A 17,709-nucleotide genomic window follows, 5' to 3' on the forward strand; every position below is an offset into this window, starting at 1 on the left:
CACTCGCGTCAACGCACTGCGTTGATCATACGTTTCCTGTAGTTCTTGACCGGAAGTTGGAGTGACAGTGGTCTAGTGTTTTAGCAGCACGAGTACTACAGTCGATACGCTGATAAAATTTAGGCATCCTTTTCTTCAAATTTGCTTAAGTCTTTCTAAATGTTCTTAAAATGTAGTAGTTTGTTATAATTAGAATATTGTATTTATTTATTAAAAACATGATTACAAAATATGTAAGTTATTATTTATGTACAGGGTATTCAACTTCAGCAGGAAGTTTTACCAAATACTTCTTTAAGTGTAATATGCTCACATACACACAATATTCGTATATTATGATGCTTCTACAGTTGCATTACCGTAGGTGTTGAATGATAATACAATACATTAAAAATAAAATAATAAAAATAGTAATACATGGGATTTAAAAAGGGTGTAAAAACAAAAACATGACAGGTTGTGCCCTCCACTTTGGGTTTCCCAAGACAACATTGATGTGGCAGGCCGCGTTTCTCAGTACCTGGCTGGGGCCAGTGTTTCACACCAGTGTCCCATCTCTGAGGCCATGCTCACCTACAAACAGAAAAGGTAAGGTGTGTGTGTGGTGTGTGTGTGTGTGTGTGTGTGTGTGTGTGTGTGTGTGTGTGTGTGTGTGTGTGTGTGTGTGTGTGTGTGTGTGTGTGTGTGTGTGTGCAAGCAAGAAAGCAAACGTGTGCATGCATGTGAGTGCAGCATGAATGGGGGATATTTAAGGGTGTGTGTGTGCCAATGCACGCGTGTGCATGTGTGTGTGTTTATGAAATGTCTGGTAAAATGTAGATATTATGTATGTAGATAGTTTTGCATTCTATTATGCTATTAAACTATATTTGGATTATCTATTGTATAGCAAGTGCTCCCTCTACACTTCAGATTATTAAATTTAGTGGCTACATTCTCATGAATTTATTTTTGGATAAAGCAACCAGTATTGCTAATTTCAACCACATTCAATGACATCGACAACATTCGCTTATTCAAATGAGCACCAACAGAATATCAACATGTCGACTACACTTTGACAGCACATATTTTGCGACAGTTGACTCATACAGAAGTCATGAACTCATGAAGAACAACAACGACGTGTACCATTTTACCACACTGAGTTTTTCTACCTTTTTCTTTCATTTGCATTCAAGGAAGAGAAGCTTATATTTTGATTTTTACATCAGGTACCTGGCCGCAGCCTTTCGTTTGACCCCGCCCCCCTGCTGTGTTGCATTTTGTCCACCAATATAACCTGTGACCCCTTGTTGTCTAATGCCTAACCCACCCACACATAACTCGCTGTTCGTCTTAACTTCATATCTGGTCTGCATCGACTACCCCCGTATTGATTTGAGTTTTTGCATGTCTTACTGTCTTAACCACTTGTTTGTTTGTCTGGCTTGGTTGGCTTCTGGTTTGGATTTGGTTTGGATATGTGGATTTTGGATAAGATACAGTCAGCAATATGACATCATCATACTATACACTGCAGGGTGACTTCCTGCTTACAGAAGTCAACAACGAAAGTCAAATCTGCCAAAGGCTGCCATTATTGGATCTTTCCGATGTCGGCATGCCTCAAAGGAGTGCCAAACGTACAGATTGGGAAGAGCCAATAGTGACCGTCTTAGTGGATTGAAACCCTGTTATCGTTGAAATCTGGAATCAGGAAGTCGCCCCGCTGTGTTTGATGATGCCACATTGCTGACTAACCTTTAAGGTCTCCCACGTGCTTTGGTCTTTAAAGTTGGGAATGGTAGGGCAAACTTGACGCATTGAGACCTAAGAGAGAAAGGTTGACATTGATGTGTTCTTTCCTATTACCTCAGAGAGAGAAAGAGATGTGGAGGAGATCAGGAAAGAGGGGATGAAACAAGATTAAAAATGAGGAGGAGGATGAGTGTAAAGAAGGAGAGATGACAGTGGAGATCTGATTAGGTGGTTTGAAGAGATGGGAGGGAGGGAGGAAGAAAGATTGGATAGTGCGGCGGTAGAGAATATCAGCCACGTGACACTCTCTCTCTCACACACACACACACACGATACACACACCTGCGTGTTTTTATTTTTAGTGACCGTTATTTTCAAAACTCTGCTCAGATGTCACTGTTGACCCACCTCAGAAACAATTCTGGCCTTTAAGAGTGTAATGACATACACACACACTTTATATCCACCAGGGAGGATGAGCACGTAAACATTTAAAGGTCACCTTAACAATTACTAGGCGTATAAAAGGCGCAGTGCACTGTATTATAGGCACGAAGGGTGACTTTTGATTGGCTAATCCCGGTCTCCCCTTGGTGACAGGGACAGAGTCCACTGAGCATTGTCACAACATGAAAAGAGCCGATCGAGTCCAAACTCTGCAGAGAGGAGTAATGCTTTCATCTATCATGTGTTTTCAGATCAGTGCCATTGAAGAACAGGAGACCAGGAGAGGAAGCCGCGTTAGAATATTGAGACGCACTTGAAGATTATTCTAGATCAGGGCTCTACAACAATGTTCCTGGACTGTTTTTGCTCCAACCCCAATTATAACTAAACTGATTCATCAAACATCTCATTTTTAGAATCAGGTGCGCTAGCTAAGAGTTAGGGTGAAAACCTACAGGATCGTAGCTCTCCAGGAACAGGGTTGGAGAGCCCTGTCCTAGATAATATTCTGGTCAGATAGGCAGTGGAAACTACTGTGCACCACTGAGTTTGCTCAATGTGCTATGTTTGTACCTACTTGTCTTCTTTCTCTTTGAAAAGCAAGGGTGCAAAGTCTCAGATGTGTATACTCAATATTTTAGTCAATGCTTTTTCCATCTCTAAAAACTCTAGAAAACTCTCAATGCTACTCTCGAGAGTGTCTCGCGAGGGAGATGAACGTGTCATGCTCTGTTTGTCCTGCCTCTTTGCTAATCCTGTTTTTCTCACAGCTTTTTTCACCATGCTCTCCAAAAATGCACCTTCTCTGGCCTCATTTTGCAGGTTATTTTGGTTTTGCACCAGCCACATCCATCTTTTTGAGCAAATTTTGGGGGATTTGTGAGAAATAGGCAAGGATAGCTTTGGTAAAACGAAGGGAGCACTACCAACGTCACGCAGAAGTAGTTGACTGGGACCGAACATATGAAATTGCTAACAGTACTTTAACCCTCAGTCTATTAAGCAACCCTTTACAAATACAGGGGCGAATCCTAACTTCCACTTAAGTCAACTTTTAGCTTATTCTCCCATTGTCATCAATGAATGACTAAGTGAAAATGTACCTAGATGGAAGTTAGGATTTGCCCCACAATGTATAGTGGATGTGCACGGCGCTGGTCCTCGAGTGCCGTAGTTCTGTATATTTTTGTCCTTGTTAATTTTCGTCTGATTCTCAGTAACCTCAAGTACTGAGAAACCAAAACCAGCGGGATTGCAGAACTCACCCTGTATATTAGGTTCACATTCAATGTTACCAACAATTTTAGCCACCTCACTCACTCCACACCTCCTCCTCTGCTCACATTACGGCAGGCTTACAACGCACCCGTTTAGGGGTCGGTTGTAAGGAGCGTTCCCTGGCATTCCCATCACTGCATGACCTTCATTCCCAAAATGTTCCGGGTTTTCCAGAACCACTTGGGAGCCGCCATGTCTCATCGATTCCGATTGGACATCCCTTAGCCACACACACAAACTCATTCTTCCTTCAGACCCATCACACCACCACATCCAAACCAGGGAGTGTGTTGATCCTGGATCCAAGACTAACATTACTATTTGTTATCCATTCTCTCTCCCTCAGCCCTGACGAGGACTCCTGTCAGAAGTTTGTGCCATTTATTGGGGTAAGAATATTCACTTGAAACTAAATAACGCAAGTGTTATCTTTGAGCGCTCATCTCCAACTCATCTCCAATTAGACTGACAATTATCTGTCATTTATTTGAAGCTGTCACGATAATGCACAATGAGAACAGATTTTTATTTATAGCTGCTTTATTGAGGAAAGTTTTACTTGCAATGACTGGGATATGTTTGTTTTTTACTTCCACTATAATATGCAAAAGTATGTGGACATCCCTTCAAATTAGTGGATTCGGCTATTTCAGCCACACCCGTTGCTGACAGGTGTATACAATTCAAGCACACAACCATGCAATCTCCATAGACAAACAGTGGCAGTAGAATGGCCTTACTGAAGAGCTCAGTGAATTTCAACGTGGCACCGTCATAGGATGCCACCTTTCCAAAAAGTCAGTTTGTCATTTTCTGCCCTGCTAGACCTGCCCTAGTCAACTGTAAGTGCTGTTATTGGGAAGTAGAAACATCCAGGAGCAACAAAGGTTCACCCGCGAAGTGATAGGCCACACAAGCTCACAGAATGGGACTACCGAGTGCTGAAGCGAGTTGCGCGTAAAAATCGTCTGCAACGTCAGCAGAAGAACTGTTCGTCGGGAGCTTCATGAAATGGGTTTCCATGGCCGAGCAGCCGCACACAAACCTAAGATCACTATGCGCAATGCCAAGCGTCAGCTGGAGTTGTGTAACGCTTGCTGCTGTTGGACTCTGGAGCAGTGGAAATGCCTTCTCTGGAATGATGAATCACGTTTCCCTGGGGCCCGGGACACGTGGAGCGGAAATGGCCCGGTTTGCCGCAATATAGACAGCATCGCTCCCTCGGTCTCTCTCAGCCTGGGAGATGCGTCCAATCTGCATGGGTTCCGGTGGAGCCAGCGAGGATAAAGGTGGAGACTCGGAACTGGGACCGATAGGAGCTAGGGTGAGAGGTCTACGGTTGAGTTCTCTCTCTCTCAGACCCTGGTCTATGCGCGAGGCCAACTTGTTCAGGGACTCGAGGTTGTCCGGTGGTTCCCGAGTGGCCAGTTCATCTTGGATGGTGTCGGAAAGACCCTTCAAAAAGCACACTGTGAGCGCCTCGTCGTTCCAGCCACTCACTGCTGCCACCGTGCGGAACTGGATGGCATAGTCCGTCACGTTGCGCTGACCTTGGTGGAGAGTCAGGAGCTGTTTGGCTGGGTCAGGGCCGCGGGTAGGACCTTGAAACACTTGCTTGAATTCTTCAGCAAAGGTAGAGTAGCTGGCACAGCAGGGACTTTGGGCATCCCACACAGCAGTAGCCCAGGCTAGGGCTTTTTCCGACAGCAGGGTGATGATATATGCAATCTTGGACCGGTCGGTGGGAAACGACGAGGGTTGCAGCTCGAAGGAGAGAGAACATTGGGTGAAAAACCCCTTACAAGCACTCGGATCACCTGAGAACCGTTGGAGAGGCGGCAGACGAGGTTCAGCCAGGGGGTTAACTGCCACGGGCACTTGAATCTGATGTACTGGGGCAGGAGCGGTTGCCGGGGAAAGTCGATCAGATATCTGCTTTATGGAAGTCAGCTTCTCCGACAGAAGTTGAGAATGTCTAGCCATTAAGGCCTCTTGCTGAACCAGAGCAGCTTTGTGGCATTGGACAGTCCCCTCGTGGTGGGACAGCATGGAAAAAAGGTAATGGGTACTGGCTGCCTCTGGGTTCATTTTGTTGGCTCTGTGTTTCTGTCAGGACCCGGTTACGAACTCGGGAGAAACAGTCACTTAATAAACTGAGCCACTAATAGTCGGCAGAACCCAGAAGATGAGGCAGACACAGCAGTACTAGAGACGGTGATTTAATAAAAAAAAAAAGGAAAAGATCTTCAGGCAAAAATATAAATCCACAATGTCAAAAGTAATTCCAAGAGAAAAAATGTATATCCTCCAAGACAGCAGGGAAAAAAACAAACCTCAAAAGAATAATACAAAATAAACAAGAACAAAACCAGAGTACCTCAAGAAAATCCAACTAGAGAAACAAAAGTTCACAGCATGGCTGGGGCTGGGTGCTAACATACAAACACAGAGCAAAGAACTGAGGAACACTAAGGGTTTAAATACATTCAAGGGAAATGAGGCACAGGTGCAACTAATAACTAGAACAAGGGAAAAACAAAAGGGTCAAAAAAGCACAATGGGGGCATCTAGTGACCAAAACCTGAACAATCCTGGCCAAATCCTGACAATAGTGCCAACTAAAGTTTGGTGGAGGAGGAATAATGGTCTGGGGCTGTTTTACCTGGTTCGGGCTAGGCCCCTTAGTTCCAGTGAAGGGACATCTTAACTGTATAACATACAATGACATTGTAGACGATTTTGTGCTTCCAACTTTGTGGCAAGGCCCTTTCCTGTTTCAACATGACAATGCCGTCGTGCACAAAGCGAGGTCCATACAGAAGTAGTTTGTCGAAATCGGTGTGGAAGAACTTGACTGGCCTGCACAGAGCCCTGACCCCAACCCCATCGAACACCTTTAACATCTGCTAACCATGTGTATGTGACGAATAAAATTTGATTTGATTTGGATGAATTGGAACGGCGACTGCGAGCCAGGCCTAATTGCCCAACACCAGTGCCCGACCTCACTAATGCACGAATTAGATGTTCGACGAGCAGGTGTCCACACACTTTTGGTCATGTATTGTACCTTGGTTAAATGTACTGACTGTACGTCGCTCTGGATAAGAGTGTCTGTTAAATGACCAAAATGTAAATCTCAATCTGGGCTTTTGTCCCCCTCAGCTGGTGAAAGTGGGCATCGTTGAGCACAACCTCTCGACCTCAAGTAAGACATCCTACTCTTTATTTTCCTTTGACCATGCGTTTGCTTTGTCTTGTTTGGTAATCCTTTGTTTCGAATGAGATGGAAGGAAGAAGGGAAGACAGAGAGAAGGGGCCCAGCGGGCAAAATAGTGTATGTATGATGTCTTAATCATGTAATATCTTGCCTGTAGAGTGGTTTTCTGGTTAAAAGGCATCATATAACTAGATTACAACCACTGATACAACCAGGTAAAGCAACTCTTTCATGACGAGATCAAGACGCCATGGGACAGACGTCATATTTTGGTCGTTATCTGGTTAGATAACCCGATTTAAACCAGATAAAGATGTATTTTTCTGGTTGCTGAAAATAATTTAACAAATCCTCCTCCCTAATCCTCAGTGGACTCTGATGATGCTGTGATGGGGAGCATCAATATGCTGGCCTCCCCTCCCACCCAGCCGGGACCAACCTACATGAAGGACCTGACCTGCACCCCGCCCCCCTCCCCCTCTGTCTCAGCCACCCTCGCCGGAGCCGGGTACGTACTGTACCTTAGCTGTCTTGTTAATTAAGTTATCTTCCCTTCTCTCATAACCATTATTTGATCTGAAGGTCAACCTTATAACTATGGCTACAACCCCCACAGAGGCCCATTGGCCACAGTAGCCAATAAAACAATTTCACAAGGTACAGACCACACCTTCCACATTAATGCGTTTCTTATTATATTTTGGGTTCTGATGGGGTAGAGCAATTGAACTATGCTCATGAGGCATTTGTAAACTATATATTATTAATTTAATGAGTCATTCGTAAACGATATATTATTAATTTAAAAGGCCAAAGATGTACCAATCTGGAGCGAGTGAGAGAGGATAGCCATCCTTCACCACCCCACTTTCCCGCCACTCCGCATGCTTCCCAGATGAATGACTCCATCCAGATGTTCCTTGCAGACCAGACGTTGGGTGGGGTGAGGGGAAGGGAAATAACCACTGTTCTGTTTTTTCCGTACTGTCTTTCACTGGAGCTATACTTGTACCCTGTGTCTTCTTCCTTTTTATGACTTGACCTGTAAGTTGTACATAATAAAATAAACTGGCTACAGCCCCACACTGCCACGCACAAGTTCAGATGGTACTAAACCTCGCAGTTTTGGCCTTTTTCTTCCCTTTCATGCCTGCAAAACGTTCCTGTTACGTTCCTAAAACGTTTCTCTCCCATATCCCTCCGCCGTGCAGCTCTCCGGTGACAGGCGGGGAGGTGATGGGGCTCCAGGTGGACTACTGGACATGTCACGGTGCCGACAAGAAGAAGGAGGGCGAGAAACGCGACGTGGGCATCAAGAATACCCTGAAGAGCAACTTCCGCTCGCTGCAGGTGTCCCGCATCCCCAACGGGGGCGAGCTGACACCCCCTCCCGGCATGGCCATGACCGTTGTCATGAAGGAGAAGAACAAGAAAGGTGGGTGTCGCTTTACTGAAAGCCGATGGGTTGAATGTGTTATTACCCGTTATAAGTGTTAATGCCACCTTGCAACTCATAGCATGTTATGTTTTTCTATATGAAAATGTGTGCCTGATGAAGAAGACGTCTTTTTCTGGTTGTAATCTAGTTATCTGGCCAAATACAGCAACAACCAGATTTTGTGTTGATGTCGGCATGAAAATTACGTCTTTACCTTTACATCTTTAGTTTATTTTTTATTATCTCTTTACTTCACTGATGTCCTCTCTCGCTCTTCTCTTTCTCACGCTTTGATGAGCAGTGATATTCCTGAGTAAAAAGCCCAAGGAGAAGGAGGTGGACTCCAAGAGCCAGGTGATCGAGGGCATCAGCAGGCTGATCTGCACTGCCAAACACCAGCACACCATGCTGAGAGGTACAGGCCTGACAAACACACACACACACAGACACACACACACACACACACGTAAGCATAAACACATACCCACACATAGGGTTGTTGCGTTGACCGCCAGAGCTCGACTTGGGCAGGAGCTCACCAGAGCTGAGTACTGGCACATCACATTTTCTACTACTTGAGCTCCTATTCCTCTAATAGAAAATGTGCTCAAAAGTATTGTGGAGCTCCTGCACCTAAATATATAAAGTACCTGCACCTAAAATGAGTACTGGCACCTACCTATTTCAGTCCAAGTCAAGTACTGGTGACCGTATTACCGTCACACCTGCAGTCATGAGTCATGACCGCAGTCAAATTCCACGTGACCGTTGAGTCACAGTAATCTCCTCTGGAGATTGTGTTAGTAGTAGTACCCAACTCGCTAACGACCATCAGGTCCTAATGGCCTGGTACTCAGGGCTCTTATTGTCCCTCTAACCATTCTGACGTCAATGCAAATAAAAAACGAAAATCACATCAAACACTTATCATCATAACAGTATTGTGTTTTTAAAACTCACCTTACTGTGATTGATCAATTTAAAGAAAGAAGTTCAGCAGCAGGTTGAACCTGAGTGGAAAGCATGGTTGTTGTGGATGTTGTATCAAAGTCTAACATAACGAAATGGACAGTGCTTTCTAAGTTGATGATTCATTCAAAACACTCATACACATATTAGAGCACATGCTTGTGCCATACAATACATAGCCTACCGCAAAGGCCTATTACGCACGGCAAAAAAACATATAAAAACAACATTGATTTAAGATGTCTTTGTAATTGGTCTCGCCTATACTCCAAAATGAAACAAATTCTAGTCATCTCCTTTGAATGTGGACTTTATTATTGTGCATTATTATGCATACTGGATGGACTGGTTACCTTACCTTATGCTACGCTCCAAACTTTCTATCCATGAGTCTGGGAGAGAACATAGGCGATGCTGTTGGTTGGTTGTGCAGGGCGGCACACAGAATTAGCCTACAATTATAGTGAATTTGAATTTGAATAGCCTAGTAATAGGAAATGTTTTATATTTTCAGAATTAATAGGCTGACACGTTACCTTTAGCCACAGAATATCTCACCACCGTGCTTTTCCATCTCCTCTCTCTCCTTTATTCCTTTCTTGAGCGTGCAGAGAGAGGGGCTGTCAACAGTTTAAATGAATTATGTTTCGTTGTGAAAACATGTTGCTATCAATGTTTCCGAACACTATATTATATATTTGAGATTCTTCAAATTAGACACCTGTTTACAGTTGATGTTCCTCTTCAATTACACAAACCCAAAAGCAAATCAGGGGAGGAAAATATGTTAATTCAAAGAGAACAAATCATGCAGGGAGGTAGATGGTATATGTTCATGCTCCCCTGTCCTCAGTGATTCTCTCCTGTGATTCTCGCCACAGAACAAAGGGACAGGATGTAGTTTTATAACCCAGCCTGTGGTTGACCAATTAGAATTCCTTGCAATAAAACTGGACCAATGGCCAAATAATAAGTATCATATTTCAGGCTCAATGACGAGACAAATTCCTCCCATGTCTCTGACCCATAGATCAATAATTCTCTCTTACAGAAAAAACACTATTTCCATTGATCGTTAGTACTTTCTTGACCTGTCGTTCTCTGCATTGTGTATTTATCTTCGAAATATTCTTACACACCCTTTGCCTTGATGACAGCTTTGCACACTCTTGGTATTCTCTCAACCAGCTTCATGAGGTAGTGACCTGGCATGCATTTAAATTAACAGGTGTGCCTTGTTAAAAGTTCATTTGTGGATTTTTTTTAACTTAATGTTGTTGTTGTGACAAGGTAGGGGTGGTATACATAAGATAGCTATATTTGGTAAAAGACACAAGTCCATATTATGGCAAGAACAGCTCAAATAAGCAAAGAGAAACGACAGTCCATCATTACTTTAAGACATGAAGGTCAGTCAATCCAGAAATGTTCCAAGAACTTTAAAAGTTTCTTCAAGTGCAGTTGCAAAAACCATCAAGCGCTATGATGAAACTGGCTCTCATGAGGACCGCCACAGGAAAGGAAGACCCAGAATCACCTCTGAGGATAAGTTCATTAGAGTTACCAGCCTCAAATATTGCTGGCTAAATAAATGCTTCACAGAGTTCAAGTAACAGACACAGCTCAACATCAACTGTTCAAAGGAGACTTTCATGGTTGAATTGCTGCAAAGAAACCACTACTAAAGAACACCAATAAGAAGAGCTTGGGCCAAGAAACATGAGCAATGGACATTAGACCGGTGGAAATCTGGAAATGAGTCCAAATTTGAGATTTTTGGTTTCAACCGCCATGTCTTTGTGAGATGCAGAGTAGGTGAACAGATGATCTCTGCATGTGTGGTTCCCACCGTGAAGCATGGAGGAGGAGGTGTGATGGTGTGGGAGTGCTTTGCTGGTGACACTGTCAGTGATTTATTTCGAATTCAAGGCACACTTAACCAGCATGGCTACCACAGCATTCTGCAGCGATACGCCATCCCATCTGGTTTGCGCTTAGTTGGGACTATGAATTGTTTTTCAACAGGACAATGACCCAACACAGGCTGTGTAAGGGCTATTTGACCAAGAAGGAGAGTGATGGAGTGCTGCACCAGATGACCTGGCCTCCACAATCACCCAACCTCAACCCAATTGAGATGGTTTGGGATGAGTTGGACCACAGTGTGAAGGAAATGCAGCCAACAGGTGCTCAGCATATGTGGGAACTCCTTCAAGTCTGTTGGAAAAGAATTCCAGGTGAAGCTGGTTGAGAGAATGAGAGTGTGCAAAGCTGTGGCTGTTTTGAATAATTTAAAATCTAAAATATATTTTGATTTGTTTAACACTTTCTTGGTTACTACATGATTCCATGTGTTATTTCATAGTTTTGATGTCTTCACTATTATTCTACAATGTAGAAAATAGTAAAAAAATAAAGACCCTTGAATGAGTACGTGTGTCCAAACTTTTGACTGGTACTATGTCCAGACATTTCGATATGCAATCCCGTGTGAAAGCAGAGTTTTGATGGTTGCCACCAAAAAGAGGAGGATCCCAGCCGCTACTCTATTTATTTCTCAGCTGCTCATATTAAGAACATGCTCCACTATAATACCGGAATAGCCTACCTGGCATGATTGAAGAATGAACCGTGGAAAGCGGCCCCATTTTACTATTCGAGTGCACTTGATGAGAGAGCAGCGTGTGCAGCCTGAGGCAAGGAACAGAGCGGAAGCTTTTTTTTGCAACTTTCTCAAATCATCAATAGTCTATAGTCGCATCATGGAGCCCATATATGTTTTGATTTCTAAGACATTGTAAGGTTTGTATAAACACAACTAAAGTGTTCAAATAAATCTAAATCTAGCATATAGGACCTGTTTCAAATGATCACTTTTACGCTCAACATAGCCACTTCATATGCGCAGTCGCTCCGGAATAGGAAAAATATCCTGTCTATTTTATTCAGCTAAGTTCAATTATATTCTTCTTACTATAAAATCATATAATATAAAAATAACGCCACGGGACTTCTATGCATATCTCGCATGCTAAATGAACTAGCATACAGGCTATGGCATGGCGCATAGCCAGATGACATCTATTCTCTTCTTCTGAAATACATGGTCTTTACCTAATAATGTTTCCTTTTAAAAATGTTTCCTTTCGAAATTGATTTATTATGATGGTGTATATTAAATGTAGATGTTCCAAAGGCGCACATCAGAGGCTTGTGTGCGTGGAGGCTAAATGTGTTTATGTTAATTAACGGGCAATTACCGTGAGACCGACAGTAATTAGACAATAAACGGGGCTGACGAAATGTCATGACTGCCACAGCCCTACCCAAACACCCCACTCTGCATCACTTCAACGCAAGCATGCACCCACATGTTCAATCATACATGTATACTACATACTTATCCTGTTTTAACACATACTGTAGAGTACGTGCTGAAGACACACACACATAGGTTAATGTGAATTCTCCGAATAGCCTCAATTCAATCGTTGAGTCTTTAACAAGTGCAATATCGCCACCAAGTGGTTGAAATGAACAGTTTTGCGTCTCTTTCTCCTTTCTCGCTCTCTCTCCCTCTCTCCATAGTGTCCATTGACGGCGTGGAGTGGAATGATGTCAAGTTTTTCCAGCTGGCTGCCCAGTGGCCCACTCACGTCAAGCACTTCCCTGTTGGCATCTTCGGCTACACCAAGCCCGCCATGTGACATATCACTACCACCTAAACCCAAGTATGGGTAGCTGCAGTCCAATATGGCAACCGGAGTATGGGCGAGTGGGTGTGTCGAAAGGAGTGGGTGATTGGAAAGATAATCAGCTAATTGAGCAGATTTGTTGCCACTCAAGACCCTTTTGCATGGCTGATACGAGTTGATAATCCGCCGACCGGTGCACCGGTTTTGTATCGAGTTGCCTGCTGACCGGAGGTGCTTCCCACTGGGCAGCTGTGTCAAGTTGTCGCCAGCGGTAGCTAACGTGCCAATTTTCTTCATCTCTCCTATGATTTTATTTCAAGTAGGATAGAAGCCTACACAAGAAATAACTAATATTGATAACCATCGAGATTTCACGTTGATACACACATACAGTCTACTCAATGGGCATGGCATGAAGGGCAACAACACCTGGACACAGTGTCCTTGCTCTCGCTTTCCAAGTGCTTGTCCCTGTCGTGGGAAGTAGCTAATTAGTAGCCAATATCAGGGTGACCGTCACAGTGAGCACATGCATACAAGCAATAGTACACCCATCATCAGTACTTTTAATAAAAAATAAACAATCGTCAGTTTTACAACTAAAAATCTACAATTACTTGTGTTTAACTAACAGCGAAATACGACTCAGACTCACCTTTCGAACACATCCACTCGCCTATACGCCGGTCGACAAATTGGGTTGCAGCTACCCCCTTCTCCTTAAACCCTGACCCCTGAACAGCCTTTATCATCTCCCATAGAGAGAGATGGGCTGGTTTCCATTCTGAAAAATCACTCCTTTCCTTCCGTCCTTTAAAACGAACCTCATCTCCCATAGAGAGAATGGGGCTGGGTTCAATTCTGAAAAAAATAATTCTGTTCCCTTTGAACAGTCCTCATCTTCCATAGAGAGAGACAAGCTGGAGGACATTCTAAAAAATCACTCCCTTCCTTTCTGTCCTTTTGATATTTGTATTTACTAGGTATTGAGGCTATCAATATGGTAATAGCTCCATGAAGTGAAGATTATAGGTCCTTATATGTTGGTTCCCAATGTTTCAAAATGTAATTATTAGAAATACATTTCTAAGTCTAAGTTTGAAATGAATCCAACTCCAAGTCATTCAGCTCCGTGGGCTCTCCAAGTTGCCAAAGGTAGTGGGGAAGGCTGGGAGTAATCCACCAGATTGGAACCCAGCCCTGCTCTGACTAAGCAAAAAACGTAAACAACCCCCCCTAGTCCTTTTCCTGTGGAAACTGTCCAGTTACAAACCTGTGTTCCCAGTATAAAATGGATGTTGTTGTCAACGTCAAATGTTACTGTTTTATACACCAGCAAAAAAAGAAGGAAAAAAACATGTTTTGTTAAAAAATGTATGCTGCCTTTTAAGTATAATAGTGTATATTGTGGTTAGACACTTATAATGGCCACCTGTAATGGCAGCTTTGTTGGCACTTTGTTTTGTTACTATATTATTATTTCTGTGAAATCCTATGTGGGTTAATGTCCTGTATATAATGTAAGAGGATTGAAGGGGTGTGTTGGTGTGTGTTCGCAGTGTGTGCCGGGAGGCAGTGTGTTACTGATTTTTAGGGGAAAGGGTGGGATGCTGAGAGAGGAATTGCTGTGAAATTTGCAGAGGAACCCCTCTTGCTATGAAGAGACGTATTTTGTTCTCTTTTTTTATTGAGAAAAGTGACTTACTCAAGTTTTTTGATACACTACTTTCTAGCTAGTATACTTGCCTTTTTGATTTAGAAGCACATTGTACGGAAACAGAATTGGGACAATCAGTAACCAAGAAACTTGGCACTGTATAACGAGAGACATTCATCAGAGAGTGGAATGTATCCTTAGGCGAGTTCAATGCAATGACTTTACTTGTGAATTTGTGACGCGGGCCCTAGGTGCATGCGAGAATTTCTGGACACAAACATGTATAGGAGAGAGAAAGGGAGGGCAAAGAAAGAAGGAAACCAATGTATTGTTCCCAGTGCCCTGCTCTAACACACCTGATTAGCCTACTCTCTGCAAAGGGCTCAGCAGTGCAGTTTTCAGTAATACCCTTCCCACACTACTACTGAGAAGACCCAAGCCAAGCTGTACTGCACTGGCCTGGTTAAGCATCCACGATAGTTGTTGGAACTGTGTTCAAAATGACCATGTGGGAAAAAAACAGTTAAACACAGTACAGTTTGGCTTGGTACAGTAGTGTGAAAAGGGTCGAAGAATTCCCCGGTTGTTAAACTATTTACCAGTGACATTGGTGTTCTTTTTTCTAACTTTATCCATTCTGAAAGACAAGAATCCCTTTTTATAAAACTAGCGTGCCGTATTCAACAATGAACTAATTGCTGTCCACTGTTCTCTGTTTTTATACTTTCTTTAAAGATAGACCCACTCATAATGTTGAGTCAAAAAGGGCCACAGGCTTAATTGGTTTTTAGGGAATTGCCAGGATTTTAATGTCAGCAATGTTGTTGTATTGTGTGTTGTTTTTTCATGAGGTGTATTTTCTCATAGACCTATGAGGGAAATAACGTCCTGTGCCTCTTCAGTCGAGGCTATGCAGGACACCTGGAAGTCAAAGCTTCCTTCCTTTGTTATTTCGCCTCTCTCCGTCTTTTTACCTTGTATCTTTGTGACTTGACACGAAAATGCATTTCATTTGGATGAAAGTGTGTTTTGGAGATTGTAAGTGTGTGTCTGTGTGTGCATGCGCTCAGAAGGGGTACTGTGTAACCCCATTTGTCAATATCAACCATTTGAAAACTATGGCTTCTCTTGCGATTAGATACTACATGGATAGTATTACATTTGATGTATTTGTTGTTCATCTTCACCGTGGTAGCTGAGTATTAACAACAGTGTATGTTACCGTATGTTTGACCCTTTCTTCGTGCATTGCTGACGGTCAAGGTGTTTCGTGTTTTTGCCTCTGAAAGGGGGAAGGTCTTCGGTCAATGTCACTCATTTGACTATACAGTGTTCCACTATTTCATGATACAAATGGACACCATATACACAACAGTATTTGACCACCCCTTCAAATTAGTGGATTCGGCTATTTCTGCCACACCCGTTGCTGACGTGTATAAAACCGAGCACACAGCTCAGCAATCGCCCTAGTCAAACATTGGCAGTAGAATGGCCTTACTGAAGAGCTCAGTGACTTTCAACGTGGCACCGTCATAGGATGCCACCTTTCCAACAAGTCTTTTCCTTGCATTTCTGCCCTGCTAGAGCTGCCCCGGTCAACTGCATATTGATGCCAATGATTTTGGAATGAGACATTCGACGAGCAGGTGACCACATACTTTTGGTCATGTAGTGTATCTATACATAACTGAAACACAAATATGTTCCACTACTTCATAATACATATTTACAGTTGAAGTCAGAAGTGTCCATACACTTAGGTTTGAGTCATTAAAACTCGTTTTTTCAACCACTCCACAAATGTCTTGTGAACAAACTATAGTTTTGGCAAGTCGGTTAGGACATCTACTTTGTGCATGACACAAGTCATTTTTCCAACAATTGTTTACAGATTATTTCACTTATAATTCACTGTATCACAATTCCAGTGGGTCAGAAGTTTACATACACTAAGTTAACTGTGCCTTTAAACAGCTTGGAAGATTCCAGAGAATTATGTCATGGCTTTAGAAGCTTCTGATAGGCTAATTGACATAATTTGAGTCCATTGGAGGTGTACCTGTGGATGTATTTCAAGGTTTACCTTCAAACTCTGTGCCTCTTTGCTTGACGTCATGGGAAAATCAAAAGAAATCAGCTAAGACCTCAGAAAACAAATTGTAGACCTCCACAAGTCTGGTTCATCCTTGGGAGCAGTTTCCAAGGTACCACGTTCATCTGTACAAACTATAGTACGCTAGTATAAACACCATGCGACCACGCAGCCGTCATACCGCTCAGGAAGGAGACACGTTCTGTCTCCTAGAGATGAACGTACTTTGGTGCGAAAAGTGCAAATCAATTGCAGAACAACAGGAAAGGACCTTGTAAAGATGCTGGAGGAAACAGGTACAAAAGTATCTATATCTACAGTAAAAAAAAAAAAGTCCTATATCGACAAGGAAGCCACTGCTCCAAAACTGCCATAAAAAAATCCAGACTACAGTTTGCAACTGCACATGGGGACAAAGATTGTACTTTTTGGAGAAATGTCCTGTGGTCTGATGAAACAACAATATAATTGTTTGACCATAATGACCATTGTTATGTTTGGAGAAAAAAGGGGGAGACTTGCAAGCCAAAGAACACCATCCCAACCGTGAAGCACAGGGGTGGCAGCATCATGTTGTAGGGGCGCTTTGCTGCAGGGGAGACTGGTGCACTTCACAAAATAGATGGCACATTGAGGAAGGTAAATTATGTGGATATATTGAAGCAACATCTCAAGTTATCAGTCTGGAAGTTAAAGCTTGGTCACAAATGGGACTTCCAAATGGACAATGACCCCAAGCATACTTCCAAAGTCGTGGCAAAATGGCTTAAGGACAACAAAGTCAACGTATTGGAGTGGCCATCACAAAGCCCCGACATCAAATCCTATAGAAATTTTGTGGGCAGATCTGAAAAAGCGTGTGCGAGCAAGGAGGCCTACAAACTTGACTCAGTTGCACCAGCTCTGCCAGGAGGAATGGGTCAGAATTCACTCAACTTATTGTGGGAAGATTGTGGAAGGCTACCCAAAACGTTTGACCCAAGTTAAACAATTTAAAGTCAATGCTACCAAATACTAATTGTTTGTGTAAACTTCTGACCCACTGGGACTGTGATGAAAGAATAAAAGATTAAGTAAATAATTCTCTCCTATTATTCTGACATTTCACATTCTTAAAATAAAGTGGTGATCTTAACTGACCTAAGACAGGGAATTTTTACTAGGATTAAA

The 17,709-nt window shown here is 42.9% G+C and overlaps 1 protein-coding gene across 4 annotated transcripts in view; it reads left to right on the forward strand.

Moving 5' to 3' along the window:
* LOC110493766 (phosphofurin acidic cluster sorting protein 2) overlaps nt 1-13,345 on the forward strand; it is an 84,117-nt gene extending 70,772 nt beyond the window's left edge. For 2 of the 4 annotated variants that reach the window (XM_021568231.2, XM_021568233.2), the window contains exons 18-25: nt 486-588; nt 1,182-1,214; nt 3,812-3,854; nt 6,631-6,673; nt 7,055-7,193; nt 7,897-8,120; nt 8,425-8,538; nt 12,681-13,345. In XM_021568231.2, the coding sequence (XP_021423906.1) occupies nt 486-588; nt 1,182-1,214; nt 3,812-3,854; nt 6,631-6,673; nt 7,055-7,193; nt 7,897-8,120; nt 8,425-8,538; nt 12,681-12,799 (818 nt within the window). In that variant the 3' untranslated portion in view covers nt 12,800-13,345. The remainder of the gene's footprint in view (nt 1-485; nt 589-1,181; nt 1,215-3,811; nt 3,855-6,630; nt 6,674-7,054; nt 7,194-7,896; nt 8,121-8,424; nt 8,539-12,680) is intronic. The other 2 variants (XM_021568232.2, XM_021568234.2) reach the window with 1 other exon arrangement.
* The last annotated feature ends 4,364 nt before the right edge of the window (nt 13,346-17,709 follow it).

The sequence above is a fragment of the Oncorhynchus mykiss genome, chromosome 17, assembly GCF_013265735.2.
Source record: "Oncorhynchus mykiss isolate Arlee chromosome 17, USDA_OmykA_1.1, whole genome shotgun sequence".
Taxonomy (NCBI): Eukaryota; Metazoa; Chordata; class Actinopteri; order Salmoniformes; family Salmonidae; genus Oncorhynchus; species Oncorhynchus mykiss.